Here is a 17,179-nt window from a genome sequence, read left to right as displayed (position 1 = left end):
AGGTTCATGCCTGTAATCCTGGCACTCTGGGAGGCAGAGGTGAGTGATTGCTTGAGCTCAGGAGTTCAAGACCAGCCTGAGCAAGAGTGAAACCCCATCTCTACTAAAAATGGAAAAAAAAATCTAACTGGGCATTGTGGTGGGCACCTGTAGTCTCAGCCACTTGCAAGGCTGAGGCAAGAGAATCACTTGAGCCCAAGAGTTTGGGGTTTTATAAGCTGTGACACAACAGAACTCTACCCAGGGCGATAGAGTAAGACTCTGTCTCAAAAAAAAAAAAAAAAAAAGCCCCCAAACAAAATAAAACAACAGGCTCAGCGCCTGTGGCTCAAGTGGCTAAGGCGCCAGCCATATACACCTAAGGTGGCGGGTTTGAATCCAGCCTGGGCCCGCCAAAACAATGACGGCTGCAACCAAAAAATAGCCGGGCATTGTGGTGGGCACCTGTGGTCCCAGCTACTTGGGAGGCTGAGGCAGGAGACTCGCTTGAGCCCAGGAGTTAGAGGTTGCTGTGAGCTGTGATGCCATAGCACTCTACCCAGGGGTAAAGCTTGAGGCTCTGTCTCAAAAAAAACAAAAAACAAAATAAAACAACAACAAGAAAACACAGACTATTTAAAATCTCCTTCTGAAAGTCACTGAGTAAGACTCTGAAGTCCAGGACATTGTCTAGAAGGACCCCATCAAGCTTAATAATGCATAGCTAATACTAGGGTAGATCTTTGCATCTTACCAATCACTTTCAGAGGGATCAATTCTTTTTTTTTGAGACAGAGCCTAAAGCTGTCCCCCTGGGTAGAGTGCCGTAGCATCACAGCTCACAGCAACCTCCAACTCCTAGGCTCAAGCGAGTCTCCTACTTCCACCTCCCAAGTAGCTGGGACCACAGGCACCCACCACAATGCCTGGCTATGTTTTGGTTGCAGCCATCACTGTTGTTTGGTGGGCCTAGGCTGGATTCGAACCCACCACCTTAGGTGTATATGTCTGTTGCCTTAGCCACTTGAGCCACAGGCACTGAGCCGAGAGGGATCAATTCTTAACACTCACAACCCATCCAAGTGGGCACCATGGGCTTGCTTGGCAGTGTCCCCTACCTTCCCGAGCCGTGTACTCATTGTCTTCGATGATCCGTGCCAGCCCGAAGTCAGCAATCTTACACACCAGGGATGCAGAGACCAAGATGTTGGCAGCTCGGAGGTCTCGGTGAATGTAGTTCCTTTGCTCAATGAAGGCCATGCCTTCTGCAATCTGCATCCAAAACAGAGATGCCCTCGTCCTCAGACCTGGCCCAGCCCCAGGTGGTCCACTCCAAAGCAGCAGAGGAGTGTCCAGCTAAGAGGAAACTAGAAAACATCTGCCTCACCTCCCCCTTTTCTGTTGGAGTGTCAGGGGCTCAGGTTAGCCTTTCTTTGTCTACCCATCCATGTGGGGTTATCCTTGAGGCCTGGGTCAATTTGGGGGGTTCTTTAGAATTCCAAAACTTCCAGGGAGGGAGCACTTTGAAATATTCTCACGGAAAAGGGCTTTTTCTCCAGGACCTATACAACACACACACACACATACACACACACACACTAGGATTCTACAAAGTGCTTTCATCCTCAACCCAGTTTGAGGGGACAACCTAGGTTCACATCATATTCTTGTCTGTCTCTTATATATTTTTCTCCCCAAGAGCCTGGGCAGGAAAAATTCATTAATTAATGCAACAAAAATCTCCTGAGTGTTTTTGAGTGCCAGACATATTACTTGGATCGGTGGTGACAAGTACCATAAGGAAAAGATAAAGTAGAGCAAGAAAACATGAGCTGAGAGGGCCGTTTTGTTTGGTTGGTCAGGAAAGCCTGCTTTAAGGACGTGAGAAATGAGCTACAATCCGAATGCTGATAATAAGAAGTGTGTCAAGTAAGAATATGCCAGGCAGAGAGAGGACCAGGTGCAAAGGCCTGGGGGTAGGGATGAGCTTGGGGTTTATGGAACAGCCCCGAGGCCAGGGTGGCTGAGCAGAAGATGCCCTGACAGAGAGGAGAGAGTGAAGTTGAGACGGAGGCTGCCAATTGTGAACAGCCCTGGAGGTCAGGAGAGGAGGCTGGATTTTATTCTGAGAGTGAGAAGCCATTCAGCAGGAGTGTGACATGTTCTGATGTATATGTAAAAGTCATCATGGCTGTTAACTGAATAACAGACTGCCTGGAGGATTTTTTTTTCTTTCCTTTTTTTTTTTTGAGACAAAATCTCCCTCTGTCACCCTGGATAGAGTGCTGTGATGTCATCATAGCTCATAGCAACCTCAAACTCTTGAGCTTGAGCAATCCTCTTGTGTCAGCCTTCTGAGTACCTGGGACTGCAGGTCTGTGCTACCTTGCCCAGCTAGTTTTTCTTTTTCTTTTTTTATTTTTTAATTAAATCATAGCTGTGTACATTAATACAGTCATGGCCAGCTAGTTTTTCTATTCTTAGTCTTACTCTTGCTCAAACTAGTCTTGAACTCCTGAGCTCAAGCAATCCACCCACCTTGGCCTCCCAGAGTGCTAGGATTACAGGCATGAGCCACCCAGCCCAGCCGAGTGAAGAATTCTTATCACATTGGGGGCCTTGGAAATCTCTAATAAAAAGACATGGGATTATGCCTTGGAGACATTTTTACTATCGATGATTGATGGGTTTGGACAAAAGAGGTTTAAGATTAACCCCCAGATACCCAGAAAGCAATGTTTATAGCTTATAAACCAGCCTCTGAGTTCTTTGAGGCAGGAATCACCATTAGCTCTGTCTTACAGAGGACAGGTCACTTTCCAGATCATACCACCAGGAAAATTCTGAATGTCAGACTCAAATCTGTCTGCAGGTTCCCAATCTAGGCAGCTCCGTGCTGCCTCTAAGTAACTCATCACCCCAGTGCCCTGGAGGAAGGACTATAGCTGGTGTAATCTGATGAGATTAATTGAGGGTGGGAGGCGGGAATCTGACTAAGTGGAGCAAAGAAAAGGTGCAATCAGCTGGCTCAAGGCCAGAGGCAAGTGGGTGGTGCACTTGCCGGAATGGACAGCAGAGGGCGCCCAAGGCAGCTGGACCTGAGATCCAGACTTCAGAACAAAAACTTCCAAAGAGACTTTCTGACTTTGTTTGATGCAGTGGGAGTTGGGGTACCAGTGCGGGAGGGGCGGGGGAATAGAGTGAGACAGAGTCTTGGCTTGGGGAGTGTGGGAAATTTATAAGGAATTCTTACAGCTAGCAAAAGTTATTAAGCTAATGGCAGATACTGTAACTTACAAGGTATTTACTTACTATGCTTTGGAGGAGGTAATCTCACACCCAGGTAGACCAGGCCCCCAGGCATGCTCCTCCCTGTCCCTGGGTTCTGAGTCTACCTCTGCTTCCAGATGTTTAAGGCCCAGAACCTCTTTCCCTTTCTTGGTTCATTTTCCCATATGTGAGACAGATCTCCTGGATCATGCCCCAGTCTCTGACTACTGCTCAGGAAGGTCTTGGCCGGTTTGATGATTATAACTTAGCAACAGGCCAGACTATTGTTTCCCAGTGACAGTGCCCACTGGAGTGAAAATGCCAGTTCTTGATTTCCATATGTCTCTGGCATTCCAGGTTCCCAAAGTAGAGCCTTTTATTATATTTGTGGTGGCCTTTGGGCCCCTGGAATTTGCATTCTCAAATGAGCCCCGCCCTTGGCCTGTCCTGTAGGCCCAGGCCAGGTCTTGCTCCACTCCCACCATGGCACCAACCCGTACTCCCTTCATCCTGTCACCCTCTAGGCTCTGGCTGATTAGGTCGAGCCCCCTTGTTCTCCCCTTCGGACTTTTGCAGTTTTTTCTTCTGTAGACCATCCTTCCCTTTCCTCTTCATCAGCTGAACTGCTACTCATCCTTCAGGCTCAGCCTAGCGCTCACTTCCCTTGGGAAGCCTCCTCTGATCGCTCCTGGACCAGGCCAAATGCTCCAGCTGTGCACTCCCATGACATCCTCATCCTCCCCTATTTTCCCATAGACAGAAGAGAGCGTGTGAGAGAGGACAGAAGTAAAAATCACTCTGGCTGGGGGTGAGAGGAGCTGCAGGGGGCGAAGGGAAGATGAGAAAGAAAATGAGGTTTTCAGAAGTATTTCTGTGTTTTGTGTACATTATTTACTTTGCTGGATACCATGCTCTTTTGACTCTGAGCCGGGATCACTTGGGTCATGGCTCTCTAAGAGATTCAATTATTTAATAGGTATTAAACCTATCTGAACTGCAAGGTCTATGAGTGCAGGAACATTTTCCATTTTATTCACAGCTGCATTCCCCGTAACTAGTATAGTGACTTAGGCAAGTTGCTTAATCATACGGGGTCTCAGTTTCCTCATCTGTACTTAATTTCTTCTCTGTGCCTTGATTTCCTGTTTTGTGAAATGAGATGCCAATTACCTACCTGTGGCCAGACTGTTATCTTGGGGGCCCCCAATGTGCCATGTCTCCAGGGATTCATGACTTTGTGCAGCCCCCTTTCACACTGACACTAGACTTGGTCCTATAACTTGCTTTAGCCAATGGGACATAAGCAAGCACAATGGAAGCAGAGGCTTAATAAGCACCTGCATGTCAGGGCTTGGCCCCTCAGCACACTCCCTCTTGGAACCTAGTTGCATATTGTAAAGAAGCTCTGTTGGACGAGTGAGTGGTGAGGGATGCTGGAGGATGAGCCATAGTCTTAGACATTCAATCTCCATGCAAGCACTCAGCAGTATGCATCACATCACTGTGTCACCACATGGAGCAGAAGAACCCCCAGCCAACCCCAGGCAACCCACAGAATCATGAAAAACAATCATCTCTGTTGTTCTAGCTTTGGGGTGGTTTGTTAGGTAAGAAAAGAGTTTTAAAATACTGGTGGCTCGTAGGATGATGTGAGGATTAAAAAAGTTAGTGTGTGTGTAAACTACATATAAAGGGTATACTTTCATACTGAGCCTTGAACATGTCTCACCCATTATTATTGCTCTAATGATGCCATAGGGTCAGTAAATCTTTGTTGGACGAAAAATCGAATTCCTGTCTCCCTCCCCCCAACTTCCCCATTAGGCTCCCACCTGGGCTGAGAAGTCGATGAGCTTGGGCAAGGGCTGCTTGCTGCCTTCGTCACTTTTCAGAAAGTCCAGCAGGCTTCCTACACGGGGCAGGAGGAACATTGACTACTCTTACTACTTCGGTACATGGTTCAAAGTTTTCATAGTAGTGTATTTTTTTTTTTTTTTTTTGAGACAGAGTCTCATTCTGTCCCTCTGGGTAGAGTGCTGTGGCATCATAGCTCACAGCAAACTCATACTCCTGGGCTCAAGGGATCCTTTTGCCTCAGCCACCACACATAGCTGGAATTACAGACACCCGCCACAACACCTGGCTAATTTTTTCTATTTTTAGTAGAGACTGGATCTCACTTTTGCTCAGGCTGGTCTTGAACTCCTGAGCTCAAGCAATCTACTCGCCTTAGCCTCCCAGAGATTATAAGCATGAGCCACCACCCACCTTGCTATAGTAGTGGATTTAAATCAAATATTTATCATTCCTAGTGTTTAAGAAAGAGAACTGGAGAGGTTTTGTTTGTTTGTTTTTGAAGTGACTGACTGCTAGTTGGGTCCTGTGGCTGAGAAAGCCTTCTGAGACCCATGCCTGGGATCATGGCTGTGCCAAGCTGCCATAATTGTATACTTAGAAAATGATAACAGGTCTGAGAATCTAAATGATACTAAATGAGACTGTATGAGTTATTTCCGTTTATCCAAAAATGGGCAGGGGTAGAAATGGTTATGAAATGGTGGCCTAAACAAGTCCCTGAGAGATCCTGAATTATGTGTGTGTGTGCATGTGTGCGGGTGTGTATGCGTGTGTGCATGTGTATGCCCGTGTGCACACATGTATGTGCGTGTGCATGTGTTTGTGTGTGCACACGCATGTGCGTATGTGCACATGTGTTGTGTGTATATGTGTGTATGTGCATGAGCGTGTGTGGGTGTGTGTGTGCATGTGTGTGTGTGTGTGTGTGCAGGGACTGCTGCTTTGCAGGCTCCTTCTCTCAGAGCACACGGGGAAGGTGTCTCATGAGGGCATCACCCCTGGCCTCTAAGGCTCACAGTGAACACATAAGCCTCTTCCCCGTTGCGCAGCAGGGTCTGACCCTGCTCCCCTCTCCTGGCAGCTCTGTGTTCTCCTTTTCTTTCCCTCAGTGACCCCTTACCATAACTTCACCCCGTTAGCCAGGAGAGCTGGACTATTGCACATTAAGGTGCTCAGGGAGTGCTGGTCTGAAGAGTCCTGGCCACAACCATGTCAAAGTCACCCTGGAGCCTCCCACTGCTAAGTACCAGCACACCCTGCATCCCCAGTGCCCAGCATGCAGCACCTTTGGCCATGAACTCTGTGATGATGTAGATGGGCTCCTCCGTGACCACTGCGTGCAGCTTCACCAGCTTGTCGTGCTGCAGGGTTTTCATCAGGTTGGCCTCAGCCAGGAAGGCCTCCACCGACATGCTGCCGGGCTTCATCGTCTTCACTGCCACCTTGGTGTGCTTGTTGTAGGTGGCTGGAGGCAGACAGGGAGCAGGGTAAGTGGTCAGAACCTGCTGGTGTCCCCCCACCCCCTGGAAGGCCTGGCTGCAGGCCTGCCTTCCCCAAGCCTCCCCAGCCTGTCGTAGCCTTCACGGAGGGCTCAGGCCTCAGACAGGTGTGGGCTGCAAGGGTGCTTCACCTAGCTGTGCACACTTGGGGAAGTCACTTAACCTCTCTCTGCTGTGCTTTCCCCATCTGCAAAGGGGAAATGATAATCACTCCCTATGAAGGGCTGTTGCAAAGATTAAAAAATAACTTCAAAACAACATTCACCCACCCCTGTCACTTTAATCTTAATGCTGCTCATGGCCAGATATGGTGGCTCATGTCTGCAATCTTAGCACTTGGGGAGCACAAGGTGGGAGTGTGAGACCAGCCTGAGCCAGAGTGAGAGACCTTGTCTCTTAAAAAAATAGCTGTGCTTGGCAGGTGCCTGTAGTCCCAGCTACTCGAGAAGCTGAGGCAAAAGGATGACTTAAGCCCAAAAGTTTCAGGTTGCTGTGAGCTGTGATATGAGTGCACTCTACAGAGGGTGACAAAGCGAGACTGTCTAAAAAAAACAAAACAAACAAAACAACCCAAAACAAAACACTGCTCTTAAAGACCAGACTTATGCCCCACAAGGCCCTGATCACCCTTACCTATACCTTTAGCCTCATCAGCCCTTTATGGACCAACCACCCTGCCTGCCACTCAGTCCCTCGAGCCCCCCACTGCCCTCCCTCCACAGAGATTTGGCACATGCTATTCATCCACCCCACCCCACCCTGCTTCATTTTGTGGATCTCATCAGTCTCATAATTCCTCTAGGTTTCTATGTTCCCATTTGGCTTCCAGGAAGCTTCGATCCAGATCTGTGGTTTTCCTGAAGTAAAAGTCTAAGGTCTTGTATGATATTTTTATTTTTATTATTATTATTTTTTGAGGTAGAGTTTCACTTTGTTGCTCTTGGCAGAGTGCTGTGGCATCACACGGCTCATAGCAACCTCCAACTCCTGGGCTTCAGCGATTCTCTTGCCTCAGCCTCCCAAGTAGCTGGGACTAGAGGCGCCCGCCACAACGCCCGGCTATTTTTTGGTTGCAGTTCAGCCAGGGTAGGATTTGAACCCAGCACCCTCGGTATATAGGGCTGGCACCCTACTCACTGAGCCACAGGCGCCACCCAATATTTTTGGTTTTCCCATCTCACCATTCGGATCTGTCTCACCTTCCTCTCCAAGTAAAGAAATCCTTGGATTTTAAACCTATTTTATCTGGCTGGGTTGTTTGCATCTCTGTAAGCTGTCTTCACTCCCATTTGGAAGGCAGTGGAGTATTAACACAGTGGGATGCCCCACACGCTGAGCCAGGCTTTGCTTCTACCCCACATCCTGGAAAGCAGCCATTGCTGTTCTTAAGGTACTGTGAGGGGTGCAGCAGGGGCAGAACCTGCCTTTCTGATGCTCATGATGCCAGCATTGGACCCACCTGGAAATCTCCAACTGCATCTCCCCATGCTTAGTATATGTGCTGTTGAAGTGAGCACATTTCGCATGCTTAAATTTTTTTTTTTCTTTTTGAGACAGGGTCTCACTTTTGTCACCCTTGGTAGAGTGCCATAACATCCATAGCTCACAGCAACCTCAAGCTCTTGGGCTCAAGTGATTCTCTTGCCTCAGCCTCCCAGGGCGCCCACCACAATGCCCAGCTAATTTTAGAGACGGGGGTCTTGCTCTTGCTCAGGCTGGTCTCAAACCTATGAGCCCAGGCAATCCAGCCTCATTCTCCCAGAGTACTAGGATCACAGGTTGATATGGTTTTTTTTTGGAAAAAGTCTCACTCTGTTGTCTTGGGTAATGTGCTGTGGCATCATAGCTTGAACTCCTAGGCTCAGGCAAACCTCTTGTCTCTGCCTCCCGGTAGCTGAGACCTAAGGCACCTGCCACAACACCCAGCTAATTTTTCTATTTTTAGTAGAGATGGGTTCTTCCTCTTGCTCAGGCTGGTTTTGAACTCCTGAGCTCAAGCAATCCGCCTGCCATGGCCTCCCAGAGTGCTAGAATTATAGGAGTGAACTTCTCTGCCTGGCCCCCATGCTTAATTCCATCATCCTTAGAGACCTGTGGTTGCTTCAGCCAACTGTCTTAGCGCCCTACAGTGGGGGGAGGGGATTCCTCAGCCAGCACTCCTGCTTCCCTGGAGGACGTTTTTGACCCCTACAAGCCTGGTCTGAAAAGCAAATCAATGTTTGCACAGCAGGACAATTTGGTTTGCTATCAGAGGAGCTATTCTTTGTGGCTCTTATTCAAATCTCCCCTTCTGCCTTGGGTAGTGTTCCCATTTTGCCTGAAGATGTTCCTGGAAGTGAGTCCCCTCCTTCTCCTCCTCCCTGCGGGCCTCTGGTGCTGGCCCTGGGTCCTTACCCATCCACACTTCCCCAAACTGTCCAGCTCCAAGTCTTTTCTCCAGTTTGAGGGATTCCCGGGGGATCTCCCAGGCATCTTTCTCCCAAGGCTTCTGTGGCTTGGGGGACATGCAGGCCACCGACAACTTCTGGCAGAGACCATCGTTATTCTCTGGAACAGATTCCCTGGTCAGTTGAGGGCAGTGAGCGCCGAGCCAGCCAGAGGCTGCCCCTTGAGGCCTGCCTGTCTGGTCCACTGCGTCTGGCTAGTGTTCCACCTGGTTGCTATCATCAGGAACATTCCCAAGAGAGCAGAGCATGATGGGGTCCACCTCTACACCGTGGGCACCTCCAACCTCCTGCTCAACAGGCCTAAGGCTTCAGGAGAATCCAAAGCAACCTGTGAAGGGCTGGGGTTACCCCTTCTGCCTTGGAGGGTCAGGAAGAGTTCAGCAGGCACCATGGCTAGGATTCCTGGACATGACCCTGGGGCAGGACTCACTCTTGTAGTGGGCCACCAGCTCCTGCAGGGTGCTGAAGGTGCTCCTCGGGGAGATATAGAAGCCTCCGTTGTCCAGGGTCCGGATCTTGTAATGCTTCACTGCATCTCCTTGCCGGGGGTCGTAGTCTCGCACAGACAACGAGTAGCTCCCTGCATTAGCCAAAGAGAAATCCCTCAGAATGGCACCTCAGAGGCCTGCCACCTCGTGTCAACACCCTGACACCCCTTCCTGACATCCCTGTAAGACCACCGCTGGCACTGTCCGGGCACCTAGGCAGGATTGCACAAGGATCAGAGTGCGCCTGTGGAGTCTGGCTCTACTATGTCCATCTGTGAGACCTTGGGCAAGTGAGCACATCACTTCTGTGTGCCTCAGTTTCCTCATCTGTAAAATGGGACTAATCATCATGCCTCTGTACCTCACCACATTGCCTAACAATTAAAAGAAGTATGCTCGTAAAGTACTTAGGACCTAAATATTCAGCAAATGTTGGCTATGATCATCATCTTCATCATTATTTCTGATCCTCCTTTCCTTTCCTCTAACAAAAAGCCAACAAATCATACTAGTTTGGTAAAAAGTCAGACCATTCAGAAATCCAGTCTGGTTACTGAAATGTGAACGCGTTTTGGTAGGCTGAGTAACGGCCCCTCAAGATGTTCACGCCCTAAATCCTGGAACCTGGGAAAATGTTACCTTACATGGTTAAAGGGACTTCTCAGCTGTGATTAGGATCTGGAGATGGGGAAATCATCTTGGATTATCCAGGTAGCCCCAATGTAATCACACTGGTCCTTGTTGGAGGGAGGCAAGAAGGTCAAAGTCAGTAGTAGAAGATGTGAGGGTGGAAATAAGAGGCTGGAGAGATGACAGAAAGGGGTCACGAGCCAAGGAATGCTGTGGCCTCAAGAAGCTGAAAAAGCAAGGAAATGGGTTCTCTCCTGAAGCCTCCAGAAGAAGCTCGTCCTGCTGACACCTTGAATTGAGCCCAGTGAGGTCAGACGACTGACCCCAAGCACTGTAAGGTGATAGATTTATGCTGTTTTAAGCCACTAAGTTTGTAGGAATTTGTTATGGCAGCCATAGGAACCTAATTAATGTGCATGTTATCACATAGATCAGAAACACACGAGTCTCCAGGCCAGGACCACAGTTCTGCAGTCTGTGAGCTGTGCCCCTGGGCAAGTTCTCAGTCCCTCTGTCTCTCAGTTTTCTCTACCATAATAGCACTATGTTATAGGATCCCGGGGTATTCAATTGTTGAATGAAGCTGTGTGTGGTGGCTGGCGCCTATAATCCCAGCTACTCAGGAGACTGAGATGGCAAGGAATTGATGCCACTTGATGCCAGGAATTTGAGACCAGCCTGGGCAACATAGTGAGAACTTGTCTCTACAAAAAATTAAAAAATATTAGCTGAACGTGGGTGGCACACGCCTATAATCCTAGCTGCTTAGGAAACTGAGCCTAAGAGTTCAAGGGTGTAGTGAGCTCTGATCGTGTCAGGGCACTCTAGCCTGGGTGACAGAGTGAGACTCTGTCCCTGGAAAAAAAGTCTTGAGTAAATAACAGTTACCCATACATGCCAGGCATGGTTATGAGCTCTCTGTACAAATGAACAATGAATGAATATGGATAATATTCATTGTACTGAATTATATAGGTTATATTATTTATTGTAATGAATGAATAACCTCATGGTAGAGGTAGAGCTTTTATAATATCATCGCCCTACTTACAGATGAGGAAATTGAAACCCAGAAAGGTGAAGTAACTCACCTGCAATCACACAGCTGGTAAAGGGCACAGCTGGGATTCAAGTCCAGGCAGCTGCCTCCAGGCCCCCGCCCCATGGTCACTCTGTCCCAGTCAAGGTGAAGCTGGCTTGGCTGATGTTGGATGGGGGCAGGGCAGAATCCAGGAAGTAGCATATGGGATTCAGGGGCCTCATTCTGCAAGTTTTAGTAAGTCAGCTGACTCTCACCATGCCTCTCTGCCTTGGAGGGTGGGGACAGCTGAACCAGGCTCCTGTCCTGCCCTGCAGGTCTGTGATGGTGTCTTTGGTCTTTCTGTCCCTGTCTGCGGGATGAGCCCAATCCCCAAGCTCTCCTGGGCACAGCTGGAGAGAAGAGCTGGGCTGTGCCCAGATGGATTTGTATCCATCCAACAAATCTATGGCATTGTCACCTTTATTAGTCCCATTTTACAGATAAGAAAACTGAGAGATGGAGAAGGCAAGTAACTTGGCCATAGTCGCACAGCTTGGAAGTTGTGGAGGCAGGAGGCAAATCGAGGCAGTCTAACTCCAGAGCCCAAGCTCTTAATCACCATGCCTTTTTTGTCTCATTTCTTTTCCCTTGAGGACTTGAAGGGGGCTTGTTGGGTGGGAGGAAATAAAGCCCAAGAAGTCCCTGAGCTGAGCAGCGTTAGACTAGTCACACTCAGGCTTCACCAATTCAGAGAGCTAGGGGCAAGTGGAGGGTCACACAAATACCTTGGATCAATTTCCCCAACTCTGTTTGCTTCAGGGTACCCTGAAATTATTGAATTTATTTGAATCAAGCAATTGTGAATCTGAACATATTAGCAAAGGTGCACTCTGCATGTGAAATCCGGAATCACAAGAATTCTACTCCTGGGAAAATTAGCCTCAGTTGATTTATGTGATGTTTGAGTTATGTGATGTTTTCCGGCACTGTTCTTGCCTCTAATGCACCCACCCAGTATGAAGCCACTGTCACAGAACAAGAGTTTTAGGAAGCAGGTCACCCAACATTGGAACTTCCAAATGCTTCTAAGGAGCATTTTAAGAAGAGTCCCAGAGGAGGACTCTGGCATTGGGTCTCTTCCTGCAACTTCGTTTCCTTATGGTGGGTGTGGGGAGCAGGAGGAATCAGGCTTGTGGACAAGAAAGATGTACATTGTGATGGGTATTTAAAAACAATACAAGCTAGTGAAGATCAAGGGTCATCAGGACTTTTGTTTGTTTCTGGGGCTCAACGATTTGAGACTACTTCCATTGGTTTAAGCTGGCAACTACAAGGACAAGAATGACCAAGTCACACACAGAGCCTCAACCCTCTCTAGCTTGGGGTGGCATAGAGCAGGAGAAAACATGGCGCCATGCAGCCTGGTTGAGTTGTTCAGCCTCCCTCCCATTGTGTTTCTGAGTGAGAGGTGGTGGCCAGTCATGCCTGGGGTACCTCTGAAGGGAGGGATGCAATGGGGAGGGTTAGTGTCACCTTTGGTGGTCTCGCTGTCTCGGATCATGAACGAGCCTAGCACATTGCCGGGAGCTAGGAGTTGGCGCTCTGCATCCTTCCTGCTGATGCCCTTGAAGAACCACCTGGGGGAAAGGGGAGAGCACATGTTTGAACCTGGGGTATGGAGTCCTGTCCTGCTCACACGGGGCACCTGTGGCCATGCCATGTCCATGGGGGAGTCAGGATACTGAGCGACTTGCTCTGTGCAACCTCAGTTTTTACTCAAAGATTTTTTTTTTGGCAGGGGGTGGGGGTGAAGTTGTTCTTTTGATATCAAAGCACCCAGAAGTGAATCTAGTTTGCTAAGACTGAAGCCTGTGCAATTTGGAGGTTAGGGAGTGCTTTCTTTAAGAAAAATAATACAGCATCACAAATGCAAAATGCTCATGGGTTTTTCCAGTGTCACTTGATGTGAGGGACAAGAGCTGGATAGGAGGACTGGGTGGGAAGAGTCAGCAGTCTTGGCCAACTGTGATCAATAATCTTACTTTTGCAAATTTCACATGCACACATGACCTTGGGGAGGGTTCCTCTCAGGGCCTCGGAGGCCTGTGGGAGTGAGGGCTTGAGGTTTGTTAGCTTCACAGTCAATCCTCCTCTGTGTACACAGAGCCAAATACAAAGTTGGCATGAATTTCAAAGCTAAAATATGAGATTGCAAACAATTTCATACTTGGAACCATATCTTGGGAGCTTTTCTTCCTTATTCCTGGATATTTGGGAGTTAGTGGAAAACTTCAAGCATTATTCCTGGATATTTGGGAGTTGGTGGAAAACTTCAAGGAATAGCAGCCAAATTTAATACTCCCTTTACTAGGGTGAAATGTGTTTCATGTACTGTGATGGAAAAAAACCCAGACCAGACATTAGCAGGCTGTGTCCCTGCCATATACCTGCTGTGTGACTTTGAGCAAGTTGCTTTCCCTCTCTGGGCCTCTGTTTCCTCTGTTATGAACTGGGGGCGGGGGGAAGCTAACATCCACTGAATTCTTTTATCCATCCAACAAATCTATGGCATTGTCGCCTTTATTAGTCCCATTTTACAGATGAGGAAACTGAGAGATGGAGAAGGCAAGTAACTTGGCCATAGTCGCAGAGCTAGGAAGTTGTGGAGGCAGGAGGCGAATCGAGGCAGTCTAACTCCAGAGCCCAAGCTCTTAATCACCATGCTATGTTGCCCACCTGCCTTCTTTGCTTTCATGTTGTAAAGTGATATAGTAAAATAGTCAGCAATGTAAGAGGATATATAATAAGAACTGTCTCCCTGGCAATTCTACTTCTAGGATGCTATCCCACAGATCTTGCACAAGGAAAAAAAACGACATGTCCACAAGGAGATTTACTGAAGCACAGGACTGGAAGCAGCTCCACCGACTGGGGACTGGTCGAATGGATGGGGGCATGGACAGGACACTCCGCAGTGTGAAAAGGAAGGGGGTTCTGCATGGAAGATCTGAACAAGAGGTGCAGGGCAGTGTTTTTGTATCCGTATCTACTACTGTGTAAAATAAAGGAGGGGCAGATGTATTTGCTTATGTAAGTATAACACATTTGGGAAGACTCACAAGAAACTGGTTGCTTCTGGGAAGAGGAAGTGGCTGGTTGAAGGCAGGGTGGGAGGGACTCTTCACACTGAATTCTATATCCTTCCCCAACCATTTGCCTTTTGAAACATTTGAAAATATTGCCTATTTCAGGAGGGGGTGGGAGAAAGTTAGATTCCATTCCATCCTGATTCCCACCTCTGTTAATAGCATTCTGTTGCAAACACACCCCCGTGAAGGCACTATAAGGGCTAATATGTGTATTTAGATCAATGGTTCCCAAGATGGGTTCCTGGATCAGCAGTGTCACACCCCCCTTACCGGAGAACTTGCTAGAAATGCACATTCAGAAACAGACAGCGAGGTCCAGAAACCACGTGGTCAGCCAGTTCTCCAGGTGATGCTGATGCCTACTCAAATTCCAGAACCACCCATTTAGGTTCTGGCCTTGTTTGCAAATGATAACCCACTATACAAGGTCAGCAGCCTGCCTTTACCACTTAGCAATTATGTTGCCTTTGAGGAATAATACCAGCCAATCCAAGGCTGCTATAAGGACCACATGAGGTGACACTGGGATTCTGTAAGTCTTCAGATCCTGGAGTGGAGAAAAAGAACATGGAATGCCCCAGGAAAAAGTCCAGGAGGAGAGAGAAGCTGCTAAGACCCCTTATGGTGTGTAGTTTCATGATCACGAAGAAGGTGGTGGTTTTATGATGGGAAAAGCCTAGCCAGTTTAATTTTTAACAGAAAGCATCCCAAAGCCACAGTATCATCTAGCTCGAGGGAGGCGGCAGAGGGGGTAAAACAGTGGGGACTGGCTGGCTTTTAATGGGTTATATCATTACCCCCTGGTGCAGTCATTATTTTACTCATCAGCCTTTCCCACCATGCTACAAACATCTCCACGGGGAGTCCCAGCTAAGTCATCTTGTATCCCAGAAATAGGGCCAAAGATACAGAAGCGATTGAACAGGTATCTATTGGATGGTTGGACGGTTGGATGGTTGGATGGATGGATGGATGGATGAATGATTGAGATATATTTTCAGAGAGTCAGGCTCGACACAAAGAAGAACTTATAGCCAAGAATGACGGGTTACAGGGAGGTTCTTGAGGGTAGGGCTATGTCTTATTCTCAGTCTCTGCCTAGCACAGGGCTTGGTGGGTTGTAGGCACATGTTTGCTGAATGAATCAAGTGAGAGATGACTGGCCAGGTGTGAGCCACCTCACCTCTCCAAAGACCCCTCTTGGTGTGACCATATGCTTCATTCGACAAACACTTATTGAGCACCTACCGCAGGCCAACCTGGGCAGAGGCGCAGCAGACAAAGTCCCTGCTCTTGTGAGCGCTCAGCCTTCTGGGGCAGACAGACAATGCATATGTGAACAACCAAAGAAAGAAGGTTGTTTTTTGCTAGTGAGAAGTGTTCAGAAGGGAACAAGCCAGGTTTCCACAAGAGAGACTCACAGAGGAGATCTATTTAGATAGGGTGGTCAGGGAAGTCCTCTCTGAGACCCAAAGGGTGACAGGAGTCAGTCAAACCAAGAGCCTTAGGAAGAGCGAGCCAGGCAGGGCAGACACTGTTGCAAAGATCCTGAGACAGGAACAAGGCTGGCTTTGTTCATGCTCCCTCTGGAAGGCAGGAAATGGAATACTCACTCCTCTGTCTCCAGAGAGTCAACACGGGCGACATAGTTGCTCGGGATGTAGCCCTCTTTCCGGGTGGCCAGGGATCGAGCCTTCCACCACTCCCCAGACCTGATGGACAGGAGGAAGTAAAGGCATCATGTGGCAGAAGGACCATTCTCTAGTCCCCTCGAGCCTCCCAGACTTGCCTCGGAACTCCCTGACCCCCAGGAAGTCACTAAGGAAAGGGGCAGTCCTGGCCCCTGGTGTTGCCCCATGCTTAGATAGGGATCTTTACAACTGTCCCCACTGGGCATACTAGAGTCTGGAACCAAGCCCTGTCCCTGAACTCACAGCCCAAGCCCTGGGCCCTTGGGCCCACTCTTCTTCCCCTGGACTTGCAGATTTGGCCTTACTAGCCATTCCCAAGGCAGGTCCCTGTGTCCATATGAGACTCAGAGAGGCTCAGCTGGGGCTGAGAGCAGGAGAAGTGGGCTCAAGCATCTGATCAACGTGACCACTCCCATGCTTGGTCCCCAGAACATCGTGAACACTACACCCACTGTTGAGGAGGGCTGTAGGAGATCGGAGGTGACATAGTCAGAGACCCAAGGACTTCTAAATGCAGAGTCACTTCAGTAGGGCCTGCTCCACAGGTAGCTTAATCACGGGAGCCTTAGGAAGGCTTCCTTAAAGGTGCTTTCTCCTGTCCTTCCAGGTCTGGACATGCACCATTAGTGAGCATACAGTCCCCTTTACTGTAGCTGTCATCTGGGTTGGCAGCAAGCCCTTTCTCCTCTATTATGATCAAGTTCATCAACCATCCACACCCAGGATAAGAGAGTATCAGGTTCTGTACTGAAGCAGGAGAGAGAGCACGACTGAGAGTTGAAGGTAGGTATGTCTTAGGGGGACTTACTCCTCCAGGACCACCATCTTGTCCCCTTTCTGGAAGCTGAGGTCTTCATGGTGAATGGCCTCGTAATCGTACAGGGCGACCACGACGATTTCCTCAGAGCCTGCTGAGAAGGGAGGCACGTGGCATGGAAGCTTTATCCAAGCATGCCACAGCCCAGGAAGTTTCCCAACCCAGTACCCGACGTCCAGCTCTGGACCCACTGATATGTTCAGTCTAAGTCAGCATCTTCCCGTGCTGCCTGCGATTCTAGAGTTGAAAGCAATCAGTGTTTGTTTATGTTACTAAACAGTGTTATAGAAACACAGTAGCCTGTGTGAAGGACGTCAGGGGCAGTTCAGGG

General features: G+C 48.6%; 1 protein-coding gene across 2 annotated transcripts in view; it reads right to left on the bottom strand.

Annotated features, from left to right (window-relative positions):
• The window catches only part of HCK (HCK proto-oncogene, Src family tyrosine kinase), a 45,033-nt gene that overhangs the window by 5,867 nt on the left and 21,987 nt on the right, over positions 1 to 17,179 (bottom strand). Inside the window, exons 4-11 of one of the 2 annotated variants that reach the window (XM_012804103.2) lie at positions 16,840 to 16,942; positions 15,954 to 16,052; positions 12,725 to 12,828; positions 9,483 to 9,632; positions 9,000 to 9,152; positions 6,392 to 6,571; positions 5,082 to 5,158; positions 1,098 to 1,251 (exon numbers count right to left, since the gene is read on the bottom strand). In XM_012804103.2, coding sequence (XP_012659557.1) covers positions 1,098 to 1,251; positions 5,082 to 5,158; positions 6,392 to 6,571; positions 9,000 to 9,152; positions 9,483 to 9,632; positions 12,725 to 12,828; positions 15,954 to 16,052; positions 16,840 to 16,942 — 1,020 coding nt within the window. The remainder of the gene's footprint in view (positions 1 to 1,097; positions 1,252 to 5,081; positions 5,159 to 6,391; positions 6,572 to 8,999; positions 9,153 to 9,482; positions 9,633 to 12,724; positions 12,829 to 15,953; positions 16,053 to 16,839; positions 16,943 to 17,179) is intronic. The other variant, XM_003788232.3, reaches the window with a different exon arrangement.

This window comes from Otolemur garnettii, unplaced genomic scaffold (assembly GCF_000181295.1).
Source record: "Otolemur garnettii isolate 467f Iridium unplaced genomic scaffold, OtoGar3 scaffold00025, whole genome shotgun sequence".
Lineage (NCBI taxonomy): Eukaryota > Metazoa > Chordata > Mammalia > Primates > Galagidae > Otolemur > Otolemur garnettii.
The sequence above is the reverse complement of the archived record's forward strand: the minus strand, read 5'-3'. Positions and strand labels throughout refer to the sequence as shown.